This window comes from Lissotriton helveticus, chromosome 2_1 (assembly GCF_964261635.1).
Source record: "Lissotriton helveticus chromosome 2_1, aLisHel1.1, whole genome shotgun sequence".
NCBI lineage: Eukaryota > Metazoa > Chordata > Amphibia > Caudata > Salamandridae > Lissotriton > Lissotriton helveticus.
The window spans coordinates 1,961,382,138-1,961,403,770 of NC_136059.1; the positions used below are offsets into that span (position 1 = coordinate 1,961,382,138).

At 47.7% G+C, this 21,633-nt stretch overlaps 1 protein-coding gene across 2 annotated transcripts in view; it reads right to left on the minus strand.

Annotated features, from left to right (window-relative positions):
* Window positions 1–21,633, minus strand: part of PRMT9 (protein arginine methyltransferase 9) — a 302,633-nt gene that overhangs the window by 240,637 nt on the left and 40,363 nt on the right. For both annotated transcript variants that reach the window (XM_078676899.1, XM_078676900.1), the window contains exon 2: window positions 16,633–16,781. In XM_078676899.1, the coding sequence (XP_078533025.1) occupies window positions 16,633–16,781 (149 nt within the window). The remainder of the gene's footprint in view (window positions 1–16,632; window positions 16,782–21,633) is intronic.

Sequence of the window (21,633 nt, forward strand, 5' to 3'; positions counted from 1 at the left end):
AAAGCTGTTAGACAGTGTTAACCCATTTTAGAAAGAGCATATTTGATTTTTTTAAGTTTAAGAAACGAATATACTGCTGTTTGAAAGTGAAATGATTAAAAATCAAAACATATTAAAGCTGTTGCTCGAATGATAGTTCAAACAGAGCTGAGGAGAGTTATAGCTGTTAGTATTTCCTTTCTGCCAATGGACACTTTATGCTGTGGCTGTTATTCATTAATCATGCATAAGTATTCTATATTGATGAAGCTTTTCCTGACATTGCTGATAATGACCCTGACTTATGCATTGAGGTGGTTTGTGTTCTACTACAATATGAAGTTTTAAATGCGATCCAATGTCATTAATCTTGAGTTTACCTGAATGTGGTTGTTCAACATAGTATTCATACGCACTGATGTTGGCAAATTTAAATGAATAAAATGTCATATTTTTTTTAATCTAGAGATGGTCAAGTACTATATATATGCAAAGAAAGCAAGCAGAGCTCGAGGAGAAAAAGGCTATCACCCATGACCTATGCACTGCACCACTGTACGAGCTAATCTCACTACATGAACCCCAAGAATGCTGGGAGGAATTGAATTTTGTTTTTAACTTTAAGGTAAAAGAATTTGGGCGTTTAATATGATACTTTTGGGGAAATTATTCAAATCCATGTTTCTCTTTCTCCTTCCTTCAATGCCAAGCTCCACTTGAGCTTGGGTCATACTTGACAGAGATGTTAATAATGGCTTGTTCTGGAAATATTTAATTGTATGATAGTGTGACATTGTATTTCAGAATAATGTAGGTGCTTTCCAGACTGGTGTCCTTAATATAGAATGCTAAGGTTGGGGTTTATCATATCAATAAAAACATGGAAACCTAAAGTCTGAAAATGACAGACTTGATTTTAATATGTGCATTGTACGAATATTGAAAGTGTCACGTGGTGGGAGAAATGGCAAAAATAATTTGAGACTCGTTCTGACTGGCACATAATGGCTAACTGTACCAAAATGTAAAAAGTGTAACTGCATTACATACTTAAATTACTTCACCTTAAATGCCTTCATCAGACTTCTGTTACTTTTGTGAAACTACACTACATTGAACTCATTCTCCCCGATATCTATAACAAATGTGCCTGCTTTAGAGCTGGCTTCCTGCATCTGGCCTGAGACAGCCCCCCTCTTTGACAAATGGAGTGAGATATACAAGGAGCTTTGGATATAACCTGAGTAAAAGTTATGTTGCATCCCAAAATATGAATCTTCTAATTGAGGTGCAATCTAGTATCGGGAGACAAGATGATTTTTGTTCTGCGCGCCCAATGTGGCTAGGAGGAGAGTAAACTATTTAGCTGAAAGCACCGCCCCCTACCAGTATCAAGACTGGCTGACAGCCATTGTTTATATAAGTGACTTAAGTTTTCATCATATTTCCAAGCCTAAAGATATGTGGTAGTTACGATTTTACAAGGTAAAATTCTCCATATACTGATAATCCAATGTCAAGAAGTATAGCTCTTAGGGTGGAATCTTAAAATAAAATGATTGCTCCTTTATTTTAAACAGGTCACATTATGACCGTGCTGACTGCATAATACGGGTTACTTCACTTCTCCTTCTTGTTTAACAAAAATAAGTTTGTTTTAACAAAAATAAAAGGACTTGGGATGTCTGTACATTAATCATGATCAATGGAACACTGACATATAGGAGCACTGATCATCATTATAGCTGCAATTAATGTTCCAACTTGCAACAAGAAGATCTTACGTTTTATTTGTCCAGTCATTGGAAGGATTTGCCAAAGGCTATATTATTCTGGAGGAAAACTCACCAAGTGCTAGATGGAATACAAAATAAAACACATGAAAAATGCATCCACTGTAGCTCCTTCCACAATGCGGATGTTTATGGCTGAAGACCTGAATATGTAAGTTGCGTCCATCGAGGCAAACCCAGGGAGGAGAAAGTACTCAACTTTTCACATTTATATCAAGAGTAAGCACATAGAAATATTAAGTCAGCTAGCAAATCGCTCATACAAAGCATTAAATAACATTATTTTCAGCATCAAGATCTGACAAATATACAACTCCTTGGCAGGAGACAAAATGTGAAGAATTCAATGTAGAAGAAAGAAGTAGAAGAAAATAAAAAATAAATGATTTGGCCATCAAGTGAGAATTTCTCTAAACTACAAACATGATGCCACAATGCGATCCTCTTGGTAGGTGAGTATCTCTATCATAGATAACTTTGAACGGCTGCTTATTCTCACCAAAGAGAACCTTCAACATGAAATCCATTTTATTAGGACAAAAACACAGAGTCAATCCACAATGAACATTAACAAGTGCTGTCCCCAACATACACTGCGTTAATGATGAAAAAATAATGAAAATCCCATAAGGTAATTTAAACACATGTCAAGTGGTCCAAGGAAGGAAGGATGGCAAATCAGAAAGATTTAAGTAACTCTGCAAACTATATAACTATTATTTGTACACTTGATCCTTATCATCTTGTCTTTCAGATGACACCCTTTTTCCTTTGCAAACCCACGAGAGTTAACCCCACCAACAAGAATGGAAGAAACCACACTTCCCACCACATTTAAAAAATCTGAGACAGCATGGAAGACAGGCCATCGTCAATGCCATGGCGCAGACTTCACACCTTTACTATTCTCCAGAATGTTTGGTTGCCTCCTCTCTGGTAAAGCAGACTGTCTAATTGTGGTGTTCCGCCCTACGCTTAGCATGATACTGGATTGTTGCTTAGATCCAATGAGAGGAAAACTTTTTTTTTTTTGTTAGACAGCGAATCCCAGTGGAAACCAGGAACAAGCAACACAGGAGGAGCCTCACTTTGTACCTCCATAAGAAAATGTTTGGAGATCCATAAATTGTGGGACCATTAAGACAGGTGCATCTACTCCCAACACCAGACATGGACCTCCTTGTGGGAAGAGTGACGAGGTACCCCATCAACACCTAGAATTTTGTAGCATCTGCTACATGGTAACATGCAATGAATGCACTCACTGAACAACTAGACTTCAGAGACACACACCTAGCCTTATATTGTTGAGTGTATTCACCCTCGCTTTTAGTTTAAACATTTCTGTTGATCAAAAAGGTCTTTATAATGCTTCTTACAGAAGACGTATTTTGCTTGCAAAACATATCCACCTTGCCCACTGATTTTTGAAAGCCTCTTAACTCTTTCAGCCAGACTCTCAAAGCAAGCACTGTCAGGGAGATCTCACCAATTTTCACTGCTAGCTGTTTCTACAAGTCATTGATAAAGGAGAGCAAGACCATCTTGCCATATGTGGGCTCAACATTCCCGTTGATTTGCATTCCAATAGGACCTGACTTACTCTGTGGTTTCTTCAACCTAAAAACTCCTCCTTAGTGTCTTTCTGACATTGCATGGGATGCAAACTTCCTTCAACACGTCTGACACTTTGTTCTCAAGGACTGTCAACTGTTACAGTTCAGAAATGATAACTAAAGTCTTTGCACATTTGTATTACACAATATTACTAACAGATGTCTGAAGGGCATGGATCTCCTCCACTTTATCATCAATTAGGCTCTGTAGTGATTTTGGGGTGAGGGTAGGTCCATGAGTGTAGTACTGCCCTTTCCTGGTTCCTCCTGTTCTGCCATCAGTTAAGCAGAGAAGCTGCTGCTCCCGTGGCACCAGTACACAAAGGGGTTCTCACGGAAAAACCCTCCATCCTCACTCTACCCATAACACTTGGTGCAGTCTGCGATGATGGAAAAGGTTGAACAAAAAGTTGGAAGGCTCCGCATTGCAATCTCCAGAGACATATTCCGTATTGCAATCTCCAGAGACGTATGCCATCAGTGACCCTTCTCTTCAACACTACCATTTTGCTTGGACCATCCTACACAGCAGCAGCAAGGGCAGCTCAGAAGGCAGCTAGGGTGAAAGCGTTTGTCACACTAGAGTTAAGTTAAACATTTACACAAGAAAGTTTAGGAATCAATTTTGCTTAAAAATCAAACCAATCCCATCTGTACTCAATTACATGGGTGCAGTAGTAACCAATAAGACACAGCTTGAAGGCTCAAGGCATTGGAGCAGTGATACTTTAAGGAAATAACCACAGCAGAGGGTCAGAGTGTAATTACAGAGACACAGAAGCTAAATTACATTAACAAAGTTTACCGAACACTTAATTTGGTCAAGGGTACTCTATCACTTTGCCCAAGTCCGAATTCGTCTTAATGGGTTGGTTTATGTAAAACCAGCCAACAGAGACGATAGTACAATACATTATATGGACAAAAAACTAAAAGAGATGCTTTCTCCATACTGCACCAAGAAGAATTGTAACTTAGACTAAATGATACACAAGCTTGGCAGCTACAGGCAAGAAACTTGTGATATCATTAAAGCCTTGAAATAGCCCTCGGCCTTCGGGTTACAAAGGGCAAAAACGTTGGCTGGTTCGAAATGTCAGAAAGTGTAAAAGCAAGAACTGGTGCACATCTGTACAAACAGGAAGAATAAAGATCCTCCTTGTAATATACCCTCTCAAATGTCTCATTTTGTTTCTGTACATGGTCTACTAGGACGATTTTTCACTTAAGCTATTCAAACCCAGTGCATACTGAATTATTTATCTTGTAGACGTGAAAATGTGATTGCCTATATATAATATTAGTAAGTGGTAGGTGTATAACTTAGGGCATTATATTATTTTGCTCTAATGTAGTTTATAGCACTGTGAACGACGGGGATATTACCTTAGTGATTAGGCCAGAGAGGGATTCCAAGCAACCTGCATTTTACAAACCTAGTGTAAGAAATAATGTAGACACAAAACCACAGATCAAAAGTACTAGTAAACAGAATATAACTTATTTTCCCGCAATTAAATAAACCCAACCGATAGTCATTTGTTCATAACAAGCAAATGATCTAAACCTGATAAATAATTCATACTGTTGAAAGGACAGAGTGGAAGGACAAGCCAGTAACATGAAAAATGCCTGGTTCGAAGGACTTGGACCAAGTTAACAGGACATTCATCCAGAAGCAACAATGGATTTGGGGGAGATGTTTACGAAAAAGCTTTTTGTAAATGTCTAACCCCTGCAGGAAAATTCAACCTTAACGTTCACTCACCTGATGCTGTACGCCAATTTAAAACAACATATAGATGCCCACTCTTATCACACTCATTTACTTAGACACTCCATTTTATAACCTTGACACTTTGTCTCAATTAAAGATTACATCGAATTTTCTTATGTAACTCACGTTTCACCACAGTATATACGTGAAGTGAACCCCTCAGTGAATTTAGAGGCTGCAGGCTTAAAACTCGGTCAGGTATAATTAAAAATCAAAACTTAAATTATTTCCTAGCAGTTTATCAGACTGCTGGAGGAACTGTAAAAGGATGGGGAACATGTTACATAGAAGGTGAAGGTGCCAATGTGAACAATCTTCTAGAAAGTTGTGTTACTGGCTACTAGGGAGATAATAGGTGTCTCAACACAACCAACTTCTGCTCTAATTATATTGGGTTTGATTCATCACATTTTAAACGTTAGGACAGAAAATTACCCAAATTATAATGGAAACAGAAAGTGGTGGTCACTCTAGTTACACAGCACTAAATAATAGAAGTAGTGGCTACGAGGAGGGCGTGGCTGAGCCGACCAAGATGGTGGATGCACTCCTCTAGAGCTCCGCATGGCCGCCCGCGCAAAATGATCATTATATAGTCATAATGCCCAGGGACTACTAGCAAAACGGCTCCGGAACCACCGCAGACCACAGGCGGACCCGTGAAGCCCCGAAACTTGGCTCCGGCGGCACTTTCCGGGAACGATGACACTGTCCTGATGCTCCCGAGCCTCGCTCAAAATGGCAGTGCCCGCTGAATCCTAACGGTCGGAGTCGACAAGAAGGGAGACCCCCATATCCTGTAGACTGCCCCTGGATCTGCTGCGCCGGCCCAGGCGAGCTGTTTATTTGCGGGACCCCGGACGCCTGAAACGCACGGTGAGCAGCGGGAGGGAACCTATCCCACCGCCAGTGAACATCCCCTGGAGGGAGGGCCGCGACTCAGAGGCCCCGCAGTGGAGGGCTCCCTGCCCCTCCGCGGGTGGTGCTGTGCCTAAGGATCGGAGCCCTCTGATCGGCGCCTGCAGTCGAGGCACGTGAGGACACGGGGGCACTGACGTGGAGGGTGGCGAGAGGATTCTACCCGCCTCGCAAACGGCGGGATCCACTCTGGGAGGCGCCGGGCTAGTCGGGGCCCGCAGACACGAACTGCTGCATCGGGGGGACTTCCGCCTCCACGGGAGCACTGACCTGCGCGGGGCCCAGGTCCGATGTAACCCAGCTGATGTGCGACCTACCTCGCTGCTGGCATCAGTGCCGTGAGGACATCCCCGGATAGAGGGCCGTGCTACTGAACCCCTGCAACGGCTCTATTCCAAGGCGGCTGATTCCCTACCCCCGTGGGGAAGTGGGACGATACTCCAAGTCCGGCGCTGGGAGCCCCGCGGTCGGCGTCTGGCCTCAGGACGCGTGGGGCCAACGGGACATTGTCGGGGTGGATGACGGGAGGGCCCCGCCCACCTCGCAGGCAGTGAAATCCTTTCCAGAGAGGGCCCTGCTCGTGGGGGCCTCTCTTCGAGGCGTGCTGCCACAACGGGAGACTTCCCGCCCCCAAGAGAGCACCATAACACCTGCCGGAGATATTTCCCAGCATCGTTTTGCCGCCCGAGATCGGTGAGGGTGGACCGGAGGCCCAGACCGGGGACAGGTGAGGTGGGGAGAGGAAGGAGTGCCCCATAGCAGGGCGGGGTGAGCGCAGGACATACACGGTGGGTGCCCTGCTCCTGGCCTTCCCCTAATACAGGACCCTCAAGGAGATCAAGCCAGAAGCCTGAAGGGAGATAGCGGAGCCCACACTGCACCCCGCTGGGATACCAACTCATCGCGAAGACCTGCATGGCTGCATCACGGGGAGGTGAATTCCTCAGGAGCCAACGATCTTTCCTGGGCATGCTGCCGCTCCATGCAGTTATCTACACCTGAAGGATATCGGAAAAAAGCGTAAACAAAACAGTAAACACACATATCCAGACAACAAAACGTACAAGCGGACTACTAGTGAGTCAATCTTCAGAAGTGAGAGTCAGCTGCGACGTCCCTGACGGAGTGGGGCCACGGACATGGGGCTAGCATAATGCCCCCCTTCTTGCCCTGATGATCGGACCGGTCGTGGCCAGTGCTCACCGGCCCTGGGGACTTCTCCGCAGCACGAAGTGGAGCAGCCCCGACTGGGGCCGGCAACTGTTATCATCTCCAACCGAGACGTCTGTGTGGGAACCGTACCACGAGTGAGGGCCACGCTGACAACCGGAGACTAACCCAGAAGGTACCTCATTGAAACATACAGGGATCCCGGAGCGCCATGGGGCGGCAGCGGGCGAACACTGCGGCAGCTACTCCAGTGGTGACACGCAGACCCTCCCCAGACCCGATGTCCTCGCAACTAGCAGGGGAGCTTCCCGGTGTGGATACCACGTCAGCCAAGTTGGACCAAGTCCTAGCCGCAATCGAACACTCTCGTGTGACCATGGAGAATAGATTTGGGGAACTAGCCACAGATCTTAATTTGCTGCGGGACGACCATAGAAAACTAGCAGATAAAGTAAAACAAAGGGAGAAGATACTCCAAACAGTGGAACCCCAACTGAAGGCGCACCAGGAGACCCTAAACGAACTTCAAACTAGAGTGAAGGCCCTGGAGAGCAAGACAGATGACTTGGAAGGAGGGTCGCGTAGGAGAAATATTTGCGTCCTAAACCTACCAGAGGGGGCGCACCCTGTTCGCTACATAGAGGCATGGATCAAAACTTTCACTCGGGAACAGGACTTAACTCCGTACTTCTCCGTGGAGAGAGCTCATAGGGTCCCGGCGCGCAAACCACTTCCTGGCTCGCCACCCAGGCCGTTCCTGTTGAAACTGCTACATTATCAGGACAGGGACATGGTGCTTCGAGCAGCTAGACAAGCAGGTCCACTTCAAGTGGAGGACAAACAGGTCATGCTGTTCCCGGATTACACTCAAGCTGTTCAGCGCCAGCGAGCCTCTTTCTTGGCAGTAAAATGCACCTTACGCCAGAAAAATGTACAATACGCACTCCTATTTCCCGCCCGCCTTAAGATCATCACGATGGCACCACAAATTTCTTTGCGGGTCCTGCGGCAGCGAACGAAGGGTGGAACAACATTTGGGAGACTTGAGTGGTCACACCGCCTCACAGGGTCGGCGACCATCCAACAAACGGCAGCGTCAACATAAGCGAGTTACCCTAAAGCAATTAACCCGACAGACAGGCACTCACACGAAAAACTCCCCTGATCTTGAGCAAATTATTGCGGAGCGCAGGAGAGCTCTACAAGAAGCAGCAGCGGTGACAGGGATGACGGGAACCAGCTCAGACGGAGAGAGGGGCCCTCACCTGTTCTCATAAGATGAGGAAATTAGTGATGCCCAGACCTCTTGCGACGGATCAGTGACGCCACCGCTAGTGACACCTCAGACAGCAGACACACTGATATGAGAGTGATCTTTGGAGTGGACGACGGACGGGAGAAGACAGTTCTACCCTCATCCCCCTATGGGATCACGCCACCAGACCTGAGCACGCCTCCACGATGGAGGTGCATTGGGACGCTATCCGGAACACCCCGCAATTGCAACATCATAGACTGGTGGGCCATGAGTAGAATAAGATGTAAAGTCATTCCCAGGCTCCCTGAACTCACCATACAGCAGCGGGCGGCCAAGACGGGGACAGCTAATGAACACAGACAGTAACCACCCCTAATATAACGAATTACAGTTAGCACGCAATGTGCAGTTTGGACACATTACCTACCTAGTGTGATAAGTCCCCCTAGTTGGGAATGTTTCCCACAGTTCTGGTTACAGTTCTCCCCCCTGTCCGTGCAGTCCCCTAGAACCCTTACAGGAGCACATGGTTGGCAGAGTGTCAGTCCCGCAGAGGGTGGTCATGCAGATAAGAGGGGGTCCCGAAAACTCAGCACGATGACACACAAACAGCTCCAATTTAGAAGACATTACCGTGGTGGAAGGCCTATTAGAAGTACAACCTATACTGATAGGTAGTATTTATGCCCCGAATGTAGAACAGCCCCCCTTTTGGAATCGCCTCACTGGAATGTTAACAAAGCATATGCACGCCCCGTGGATACTCAGTGGCGACTACAATTGCACCCTAGACACGTCCCTAGACAGATCTCACCCCCCCCAGCACACTCGCCAGCGTTCAAACAGGCGGAAATGTTTAACACGTGGGTAAAACACTGGGCATTGAATGACGTTTGGCGAATGCGCAACCCAGCTACCAGAATATACTCCTTCCACTCAGTTTCCCATGACTTACAGGTACGCTTGGACAGATTTCTCTGCTCTGCCCCGCTACTACCAAGAGTACAACATACAGATTATTTGGGGAGGGTGCTTTCAGACCATGATGCACACATACTGACCCTAAGATGGAGGCCGCCACACACCCCCCATACCCACATGGAAGTTACCGAGAGACTCCCTCACAGATCAAGTGTTTAAACATGACCATGGGGAACATACCCAGGAACACTTCACATTAAATGCCGGTACAGCGACGTCTCGTCTGATAGAGTGGGACACATACAAGGTGGTGGCAAGGGGGCATTGTATCCAACTAATAGTGGGATACGTAAAACATTAGAAGAAACGTTGCAAAAGGCAGAACCCACCCTGGCGAACCTATCTAATTGGGCGGATAAGGATGAGGCCACTCCGGAGCAAATGGAAGCGGCAAAAGCGCTTTATGCAGAGACGCTTACCGATCTCCGTAAATACAATTTTCGGATGTATGCAGCCAGGGTCCACCGGGAGGGAAACAGAGGGGGAGCGCTCCTAACCTGGCTAGCCAAGCAAGATACGGAAGTCCAGCCAATCACAGAAATAGTAGACAACTCTGGGGTTCTTCGGCATTCGCAACTGGATATCCTGAGTGTCTTTAATGGCTATTATTCTGGCATTTACAGGGCCCCGGAGCGAGATTGTCACCAAGCGAGCGTCAACTTCCTAGACGCCCCTGCCCCAGGTCTCACCGGAGGATAAAAACAGTTGGAGGTGAGGATCAAGCCTGTAGATGCTTCCTAAGCGATTAGAGCGCTAGCGTGAAATAAGGCTTCAGGACTGGATGGCTTCCCAGTAGAATACTACAGCACTTAAGCTGCCCGGTTGACCCCACGCATGGCAGTAATGTACAATGATGCACTTGACAGAGGGGAGCTTCCAGGCTCCCTCAGGGAATCGGTCCTAGTCACATTCCCCAAACCGCATTGAGACCCAACCCTGCCCTCTTCCTATCGACCAATAACTCTCATCAATACAGACCGCAAGATACTGGTGAAAATCTTAGCAGAACGATACACCCAAATACTGACACCACGAATTCACCCAGATCAATGCGGATTCATCCCAAGGCGCACTACCTCGCAAAACCTACGTAGACTGTTCCATATACAGGATGAGACGAGCACGCAATTCCCTAAAGCAGCATGTCTCATACTAGACCTTGAAAAGGCCTTCGACATGCTCCTATGGTCCTATTTATTTGAAGTCCTCGACAGGATAAACATAGGTCCAACTTTAGTGGCCTATACAAAACTCCTGTATACCAGCCTCACCTCAAGAGTTAGGATAGACAAGTATATCTCCTCAGTGTTTGGTGTGGAAAGGGAAACAAGGCAGGGATGCCCCTTGTCCCCCTACGGGCTCGCCCTGGCGGTGGAACCTCTGTCAATATGTCTGCAGCAGGAGGGTGAGGAATGGGGTATCCCATTGGCAGGAACGACACACTGTGTATCTCTCTACGGGGACGAGGCGGAGTGACCACAGCGCCTTCCCTAGGCCTGGTCACCCCCTCCTGCCTGACGCTGACGCCGACCGCACTTGAGAGACCAAGCCAGCAATACCGGCCGCCAGAGCGCCCCAGCCACCGCAGAGCCGGCCGCCAGAGCGCCCCATCCACCACAGAGCCGCCGCTCGCCCAGACTTTCCCTCCGCTGCCTCCCTGCGGCCACGCCCCCAGACGCCCATTTGCCGCCACCCAGCTGACCCGCCCTCCCGGCTCCTAACTTAAGGGGACCGCGGACAGCCCTCCTCAGTGACCACAGCGCCTTCCCTAGGCCTGGTCACCCCCTCCTGCCTCCCGCTGATGCCGACCGCACTTGAGAGACCCAGCCCGCAATACCGGCCGCCAGAGCGCCCCAGCCACCGCAGAGCCGGCCGCCAGAGCGCCCCATCCACCGCAGAGCTGCCGCTCGCCCAGACTTTCCCGCCGCTGCCTCCCTGCGGCCACGCCCCCAGACGCCCATTCGCCGCCACCCAGCTGACCCGCCCTCCCGGCTCCTAACTTATGTCGCCCACTCCCATGCGCAGCGTTGACGTGCAGCGGGCGCACCGATTGTGCACCGAAGGCGCGCCAAAGGCAAGCCCGTCTGCGCCCGTCCACGCCTGGACCGCGCCCAGTGCCAGGACACCTGGCCCCCGCCGATGCAAGACGCCCCGACAGACCTACGACGCCGCCGCCCTCCACGCACTCAACACCGGCTGGATCCCTGGATGCTACCGAGCCACCCCAAGACGCACACACGGACCCTTCAGCTGCCACTCCTGCAAGTTCTCCTGCATCCAGACATGCACGGCACCCGCACCCGCCAACCCGAAAACCAGCAGCAACCACTTGAAGTGCATCCTGCTCAACACCTGCTCCGTCCACAGACACGCCGTGGAACTCTGGAACCTGCTCGACACAACATCACCAGACATCGCCTTCCTCACGGAAACCTGGATGAACGCCTCCTCAGCACCCGCCATCGCCATCCCGGACGGATACAAGATCACCCGGAGGGACCGCGTCAATCAGACCTGGAGGAGGCATCGCCATCATCCACAGGAACACCATCCGCATCACGAACAACATCGACGACACCTTCAGAGCCGCCGAACACCTGCACTTCCAGATCCACACCGACCCCAAGACCACCCTCAGAGGCACCCTCATCTACAGACCCCCGGGACCACGCACACAATTCAGCGAAGACATCGCCGACTTCATCAGCCCGCACGCCCTCCCCTCCGTTGACTACATCCTCCTCGGGGACCTCAACTTTCACCTGGAGAACAACAACGACCACAACACCACCACCTTACTGGACAACCTCGCCAACCTCGGTCTCAAGCAGCTGGTGACCACCCCCACCCACTACGCCGGACACACGCTCGACCCCGTCTTCTCCTCCAGCAAGGACATCGCCTTCAGCCACGCCACCGGACTCCACTGGACGGACCACAGCTGCGTCCACTTCAGCTTCAAAAAGAACACGATCCACCAGCAACAGGCTGCACGCAGAAGCTGGAACAAGATCACAGCCGACCAGCTCGTCGCGTCCCTGAGCCAGGACCCCCCCGCCAGCTCAGCGAACCCTAGCCAGGCCGCCAACAACCTCACGAGGTGGATCAGCAACTGCGCAGACGACCTCGCCCCACTGAGGACCCCGCCCAGCAGACCCGGCAGTAAGAAAGCACCATGGTTCACCGACGAACTCAAGAGCTCCAAGAAGAACTGCCGAGCCCTCGAGAGAGCCGGGTGCAGAGACCCAACACCAGACAACATGACCACCATCAAGCTCGCCACCCGAAAACACCACCAACTGATCCACACCACAAAGAAAACCGCATTCAAGGAGCGACTAGACGACAACGCACACAACAGCAAGGAACTCTTCAAAATAATCAAAGAGCTCTCCAACCCCAGCGCCGGAAACAACGACATCACCCCATCGCAAGACCTCTGCAACTCCCTCGCCTCCTACTTCCACAACAAGATCGCAGATATACACAACAGCTTCAGCACACAGTCAACGCTCCCCACGACCACACCTGCGCCCCCCACCACCACCCTCCGCGCCTGGACCCCGATCAACACCGAAGAAACCCTACGCACGATGAACTCCATCCACTCCGGATCTCCAACGACCCCTGCCCTCACCACGTCTTCAACAAGGCCGAATCCATCATCGCACCCCACCTACGGGACATCGTCAACACCTCCTTCGCCACCGCAACCTTCCCGGAGAGCTGGAAGCACGCCGAACTCAGCGCTCTACTGAAGAAACCATCAGCGGACCCCACCGAACTCAAAAACTACCGCCCCATCTCGCTCCTCCCGTTTCCGGCCAAAGTCATCGAGAAGACCGTCAACAAGCAGCTGGTCGCCTTCCTCGAGACGAATGGATCCCTCGACCCCTCGCAGTCTGGCTTCCGGGCCAACCACAGCACCGAGACCGCCCTCATCGCCGCCACTGATGACATCCGAGCCCTGCTCGACAACGGGGAAACAGCGGCCCTCATCCTCCTGGACCTCTCCGCAGCATTCAACACTGTCTGCCTCCGCAGCATTCGACACTGTCTGCCACCGCACCCTAGTACAGCGCCTCAGCAATGTCGGAATCCAAGAGAAGGCACTAGAATGGATCACCTCCTTCCTCGCCGGAAGGACACAGAGAGTCCGCCTCCCCCCGTTCAAATCAGAGGCCACCGAAGTCATCTGCGGAGTCCCCCAAGGTTCATCGCTCAGCCCCACCCTCTTCAATGTCTACATGAGCCCCCTTGCGGCCATCGCACGCCAGCACAACCTCAACATCATCTCGTACGCCGACGACACCCAGCTGATCCTCTCCCTCACCAACGACCCCGCCAGAGCCAACCTACACGAAGGGATGAAAGACGTAGCCGAGTGGATGATGAACAGCCGCCTGAAACTGAACTCAGATAAGACGGAAGTCCTCATCCTGGGATCTTCGCCCTCCGCCTGGGACGACTCCTGGTGGCCCGCTGCCCTGGGCAGCGCACCCAAACCAACGGACCACGCACGAAACCTGGGCTTCATCCTGGACTCCTCCCTGTCCATGACCAGACAAGTCAACGCCGTCTCCTCGTCATGCTTCAACACCCTGCGCATGCTACACAAGATCTTCCGGTGGATCCCCACCGAGGCTAGGAAGATGGTCACCCAGGCCCTCGTCACCAGCCGACTGGACTACGGCAACTCCCTCTACGCCGGAACCACTGCCAAACTCCAGAAGAGACTCCAGCGGATCCAGAACGCCTCAGCAAGACTCATCCTGGACATCCCCCGACACAGCCACATCTCCGGACACCTGAGAGACCTGCACTGGCTCCCGATCAACAAGAGAATCGCGTTCCGACTCCTCACCCACGCACACAAAGCCCTGCACAACCAAGGCCCAGGATACCTCAACAACCGACTCAACTTCTACACTCCCACCCGCCAGCTTCGATCGACCAACCACGCCCTCGCCGCCGTCCCCCGCATCCGAAGAGCCACCAGAGGAGGAAGGTCCTTCTCCTACCTGGCCGCCAAGACATGGAACTCCCTCCCCACCCACCTTCGCCCACCCAGGACCACCTCGCCTTCAGGAAGCAGCTCAAGACCTGGCTGTTCGAGCAGTAGCGGACCCCCCCCCCCCCCCCCCAAGCGCCTTGAGACCCTCTGGGAGAGTAGCGCGCTATATAAATGCCTTGATTGATTGATTGATTGACAACCTTTTGATACATGTCGGCGAAGCTACTCAAGACTTGACACCTATATGGCAGACATGGCAAGACTTCACGGAGGCTTCGGGTCTCGGGGTTAACTGGGGAAAAACCACTATTTATCCGCTCAGATCTCACATAGCCCCATTCGAAATACAGGTCGGACCACAAACACTTGCCTGGAATGCCGAGGCGCCAAGATATCTGGGAGTGAGATTATATCACTCTCCTTAGGACCTGTACGAAGAGAATCACCGCAGGGCTTTGGCGGGGCTACAGTCGGCGGTGGGGTTCTGGAAAACTCTACCCTTGGCGCCCATAGGACGAGTGGCGCTAGCCAAGATGATCATGGTCCCAAGAATGCTATATAACTTTGCCAATCTCCCAGTTATACCACCGCGGCCATTCTTTAAGGAGTTGCACTCCCTACTTACCGAGCTGATCACTGGGGAGTCGTCACAGGGTAGCCCTGTTTACACTACACATTCCCACGACGGATGGGGGGTTGGGAGCGCCATCCTTTGAGGCATACTTCCTCGCAGCCCAGCTGCAATAGCTGTCGTACTGGACGGCGGAGCGTCACCCGGGGGAAACCGTCACCATGGAGGGACGCACGCCATTGCCAGTAATTCACCGGATGCTACTATTGGGGACCAAACCCATGCGTACACAGCCCTTACATATGTCCATAGCCCACACGTGTATGTTGCGCATCCACCGCATGTCCAAGGGCCCCCATACTCACCCCTACTCCCACCTGTCTGGTTTTGTATTGTATTTTATCAAATGTTATATGTACCAGTCCATACCTCTGAGCTCTATGCTACAAATCGTTTTATTGACTACATTTTGTATGTTTTTCCAGATATTTCCTTTATGGGCTGTTTTTCTATTTTTCACTTTTTTATGTGTGCATTGATGTTTTTGTCTTAATTGTTTATTGCTTGTGAAATTGTAATTTCGTAAAAACTTTGAACCACTGTTTGGATAAAATATTGATTGCCCCCGGTTCAGGTGTATAGGGCTGCCCCTGTGGTGGTTAATGATGCACCTTTAAAGTATGCCAAAGAGGCATTGACACTCAGATGTGAGAGAGAGAGGTATAGAAGAAAAGAGTAGGACTAGTTTCAGGTCTTCATGTGAAATGTTACCAGGAACAGAGCAGCCTGGGTTGGAGAGAAGGAGGTTGGAAATATGAGGCCACTGTACCCGCTGGTGGGGAGAGGAAGTGTAAAATGTATTAACAAAAAATTAACTTAGCATAGCAGATGTACTGTAATAAATATTTTTTTTAAACGGTCTAAAGACAAAAATGTATATATTATTCAGATAACATTAAAGAAAAGGTCACTGGTGGAATACAGATCGAAATAAAAGATCTATAATGTTAGATGCATCCATCAGATTTGCGTTGGGACTGTGTATCTGCGACCAATATTATTTTGACAGATTCGAATGGAAGAGTATTTATAAAGCGCACTGTTACTCCAAAGAGTGTCCAGGCACTATGGACTTCTGTAAATGCTACCACGGGGAAAGCAGATTTAATCTAAGTTAGACAGCTATGGCTTTAATTTCTTTCTGATTGAGCGCCTATTAGATAGACAGTGCACAAGTAAGGCATACAGGTGACCCTGCTACTTTTTCTATTTGTTTTTAATAAGTACATTTAATCAAAATAAAATCTTGCATTTAAAAGCTTGTAAACTGAGATGCTTAATCCAAACTTGCTCTAGTAAGTTGTGCATGTCTTCCAAATTTACTAGATAACTTTTCACATATTCTTCTAAAGAATCTCGATTAACTCTGGGATGCAAACTAAATGTAAATGACCAGCAATTCTAAAGCAATGAGAAGATAGTAAATCAGAATAGGACATCAGCATCATAACCATACATTTTCTAACACAAAATCTATATTTGTCCTCTTACCAACCTAAAGAGATGTTCCCCCATGCTATTGCAAATAACTTCATCTCTGGGGAAGAGCTCCAGGGCCTGCTCGTAACAATCAAATAAATCTTTTATACGAGCCAGATTATTCAGCTCTTCAGCCCATTTCAAAAGTGTAAACTGAAACGCTTCCTGAAGAAAAAGAGACAGAAAGAAAATATAAAGTGTTAATATACACTTGTTCTAAAATCATTTTAGGCATGGCTGGACAGTCAGCTGTCTGCAGACCTATTGTTACCAATTCTTTAAAATAAACAAAGTGGACTTTGAATCTCTCGAAAGGAGTAGTTCTACATCACCTCCTACTATGATGGTTTGGTATACCATTCCTAAGGAGTGACATCTCAAAACGACAATGAATCAGGACTTAATGTTACATTTTTTTAACTCGGTTTATAGAAAGCAATGGATTTTTCACTGCAGCAACCTTTTCAACACAGCATTTTAATAAGGACAAAAAATGCAAACCAGGTCTATTGGTTTTGCCAAATGCTAACACTGTATTATTAAAAAGAAGTTATAGGTTATAAGTTATAAGTTATAAACTGAAATACCAAATTCTAAAGTTTCAGTGAAGAAAAAGCTAGACCAGCTGTCTTTAGGAAAGGTGCAAACCTATTGAAAATACAGTTCCTAATCATAAAAAATAGAACTCTGTAAATTTGTGGATAAAAAAAGGAGACCGACATAAGTCAACAAAATATTGATAAATGAAAAAAAGTATAATTGCTCTTAAAAACGGTGACAACTGATGCTAGGCTGTAGGTGAATTAGATTAACAGAACGTACTGCTGAAACAATTAAATGGTCTCATAAGGACGTCCAGGTGTCAGAAAATAGCCAACTTAAAATATCGTGGATTAGAACTGGTTGTTGTCTTATAAGGGTGGTGACTTGGTCACATGAGAAAGGAAAAGTAACATAGTGGATGCAGGACACCTCACAATGGATTCTAGAAATAGTAGACAAACAGCTATTGGTATATTATATTGTTTTACAATAAAAGGTTATTTATTATGTACAATCAGTGTATAAAACAATTGTAATTATTCAGGTAATTTGAGCAGTCATATAAAATAAGATGAACTCTGGAAAAACCCACCGCATTTTACATCACACATCCCTGCTAGTTTTACCCAGTCGACTCTTTATCCAACACCTATATATATTTATCATCAGCCTTACGGCAATTAGGTCAGAAAAACAATTAGTCATTTCATTAACTATTTTATGTCAAGCCATCCACTTATCCTGCATTCCTCAGAAAACTGTGAGGCCTGCAGTCGGATAATGATACCCCACCATCTCTTCTGAAGTAATCAGTCCCCGTGTCTGGCCCTCCGAATTTCTCTGGTCTCTTTACACCCCTGAATGCATGAAGTCATAGAGTTGTTAGATATCACCTGTTGGATTTGGCCCTCTCTGCAGGGTCACCCCCAAACGTATTGCCTTCACCCCTCCTGCTTCATGAATCCTTTTTTGTTGGCTTTAGGAATCTGCGCACTTTAACACTCCTAACCAGGGCTAACTAACGTGTTTGCACTCACTCCTCTAAACAGGGTAAGATTGGCTAACACCTAAATGGCACAATTCATTTATTTGCAAGTCCCTACTAAAGTGGCACAACATGTACCCAGGGCCTGTAAATAAAATGCTTCTATTGCGCTTGCAGCTTTACTGTGCAACTCACTGAAATATTTTTTTTAAACATTTCTCAGGTCTGCCATTGCAGCCTGTTTCAGTTTTAAACTGCCATTTCGACCTGGCAAAATAAACCTTTTTGCCGGGACTAAACATTCTTTCCTAACACATATAAGTTGCACTCAGGGAAGGCCCTAAAAAGCACATAGGATGCATTGTATTTAAAAATATGGACATGTACTTTTTAGGTTGTACGTGTCTGGTAATGAAAAACTCAGGTTAATTGTTCCCTATTGCAAGGCCTAACTCTCCTTTAGGTTAACATTGGGTTATCTTATTATATTTAATAAGTGATAAGAAAATTTGGGCACAGGTTGATATGTGACATTTGGTGTCTAAGGAATTGTAATTTGAAACCCTCTTTATTGGTAAAGTCGAATTATAAGTCACAATTTTTAAAATGGCACTTTAAAAAAATTGCCATTTTCTTCTCCTAACCATTTGGTGCCTGTATCCTGGGTCACATGACTAGATGAAGTTGGCAGTTGGCCTTTGTGTATTCCTCCCAGTTATCAAAAAGGGAGACTGAGCCTTAGTAAAATGAGCCCTCATGCCCTGACCGGGTTGGTGGCGCTATCACCTACCACACTTGCACTTCAAAGGAACTGCTTCAGCACTCACAAGTAACTTCACTCTTAGTGACTCCAGACATCCTGGAACCACAACAGGGAGGAAGGAAATTTCAGACCAGATGTTTGAGGGGGGGGCTAGACGTTTCTCCCACTTTAAGACTAGCACTGGGTATAAATATTGGACCCTCAGACCAACTCCTGGACCTGTGGATACTGCAGAAGAAAGACTGCCCTGCTGCCAGAGAACTGCCCTGCTGCCTGAGGCTTTCCCTGCTGTCTGAGAAAGAAGAGAGGGCTCACTCCCTTCATCCCCGGCTACTTGAAGTGGCGCCAAGGGTCAGCTGACGGACCTCAGCTACAGGGACATAAACGCCAGAGGCCTCCCTGCAAGTGTTCAGCTTACCTGCTGCAACTAGACCCACCTGAGCCTTGGTGGCCTCTGCTAGAGTGAGTCCCTGATCCCCAAGAGGTGCCTCCCCAGGTTCTGGGCCTTGGCTGGCATTAGATTGTACTCGTCTGGACACAAAAGACAATTCCTGAGGTTTTGGGCTCTCAGCTACCGCAAAGAGGCCAGTTTGCACCAAGATCTTGCCTCCAGCAAGGACTGCCAACGCAAAGCTCTGTTAGACCTAACTCTTCACACTACATTGACTGCCAGCAATGTGAAGCTCCAGCAACGACTGCCTGCGACACCCGACAGGATCTTGGTACTACAGCAACGACAATCTGCAACGCTCTACTTGCTGCTCGTGGCCTCCTCCACCGCGAACTGGACTCTTCGTACCAGACTTGAGAAGGTAACTTTCAGCAGCACTAACCTGGATCCTGCATCTGGCCAGCGCTCTATAGTGGTTTGCCTGAACTTGTGCTTTTCCCCCAGTCTAGCATGACCAGATAACCACAACTTACTCAAATATTTGAAACTGCATATGTCCAGTCCTACTAATTGGATTTTTGTTGATTTGATGTCAAATAATATATTACATTGTACTCTATTTTCTAAATTGGTGTGAGGTTTTCTTGTGTCATATTTTCACTTTATTGCTGTTGGCGTGCTGCACAAATACTTTATGCATTGCCGTCAATTTAAGCCTGACAGCTTTTGTGCCAAGCTATCAGAGGGTTACGTACAGGTTAATTTAGTGACTTTTTGTGGTTCACACCGACAAGGATTGTGGCTCTTGCTTCAGAAGGGCTCACATCTCCCCCTCAACTAACAACCCATTTTCTCACCTCACCTTTATAGAATGGAGGAATTTCTTTAAAAATAAAAAATAAAGTAAAACCAAACACAATCATATAGGCGATAAAATAATTCTTGACAAAATAAAAGCAGGACATCAGCTCTGCACCTCCACAGAAGTACCAGAGTTCACTCTGTTTGATACTCAGTGCACAATAATCTCCAGGTATTGTTTGAATGAGATTGCATGCTCTCATTTGCATCAGAAGCACTGATGGAAAAAAGGGGAAAAGATTGATAGGGATGAAAGTGAACAATTATACAGACAGGTCAGCATTCAGTCTTAAGTATTATTGACGCTGGAGTGGGATGCGAACTAACAATGACTATACTTTTCTGGCTAAGTTCACTATTACAGGAGTACTTTCAAGAACAATGAGACATTTAGGACCTCACTGTCAGTCATGTGTTTCTGGCCTATGTTGACATCCATCGCCATTCACCAATATGCAGACGATAAGCAACTTTTACTTAATGTGACTTCAGCAGCCAACTCTCAACATACAAAACCATGTGTACTAACCATGTGTCCACATTTGTCTACTGCATACCCCAAGAGGAGCCCAGACAAAATTCAAAAGCATTCCCATTACTACTTTGTCCCTCCCTAACCAATTATGATGTTCGTTCCTGTAGAAAGGCCTTTGATTCCCAAAAGAAATAAGAAGATACCATCCACTGCACATTTTGGTTTTCCTGTTTTAAAGAGGGACTGGGTTTAGGTTTAGGGGATTTGTAAAGTGTGTGACTACCCTTGGGCATCTGAGCGCTGAGGTGATACAGGACGGAGGCTGTTAGCACTTAGGTTTAGGGAAAGAGCCATGTTTTGAGTCTTTTTTGAAGGACACTTCATTTTCAATTAGTCGGAGTTCTGGGTCCATACTGTTCCATTGTTTTGGTACCAGATGGGTGAATGACCTTCCACCCCATCTGTCTCTCTTAAATGTGGTTGAGTTCATCAGGAAGTTGGAACTTGACCTGAGTTGTCGACGGGGAGAGTAGTGTGAGACCAACTTTTGGAACAGGGCGGGGCCTCTCCCATACATGGCTCGGTGAGCCAGGCTTAAGGACTTGAATTTGATTCTGGCTTGGACCGGAAGCCAGTGAAGCTCTGTCAGTGCCGGTCTAACTGAGTGGTGTCTGGGTATGTTCAACAGCAGTCGGGCAGCTGCATTCTGTACGACTTGCAGTCTATTAGTGACATATTTAGGAGAGCCCAGAAAGAGAGAGTTGCCGTAGTCCACCAAGGCTTGAACTACAGTCTTCCTAGACTCCTCTGGGAGCAGGGACATTATTTTTCTGATCATGCGGAGTATCCCAAAGCAAGTACCTGATCATTTTTTGGCCTGGACCTACATCGTCAAGTTCTGGTCCAGCCACATAGCTAAGTTTTTTATGGCTGTTTTAAGAGGAGTAGGCGGCTCCAAATTAGTAGGCCAGGAAATCAACGCGCGAGGAATGAAATTGT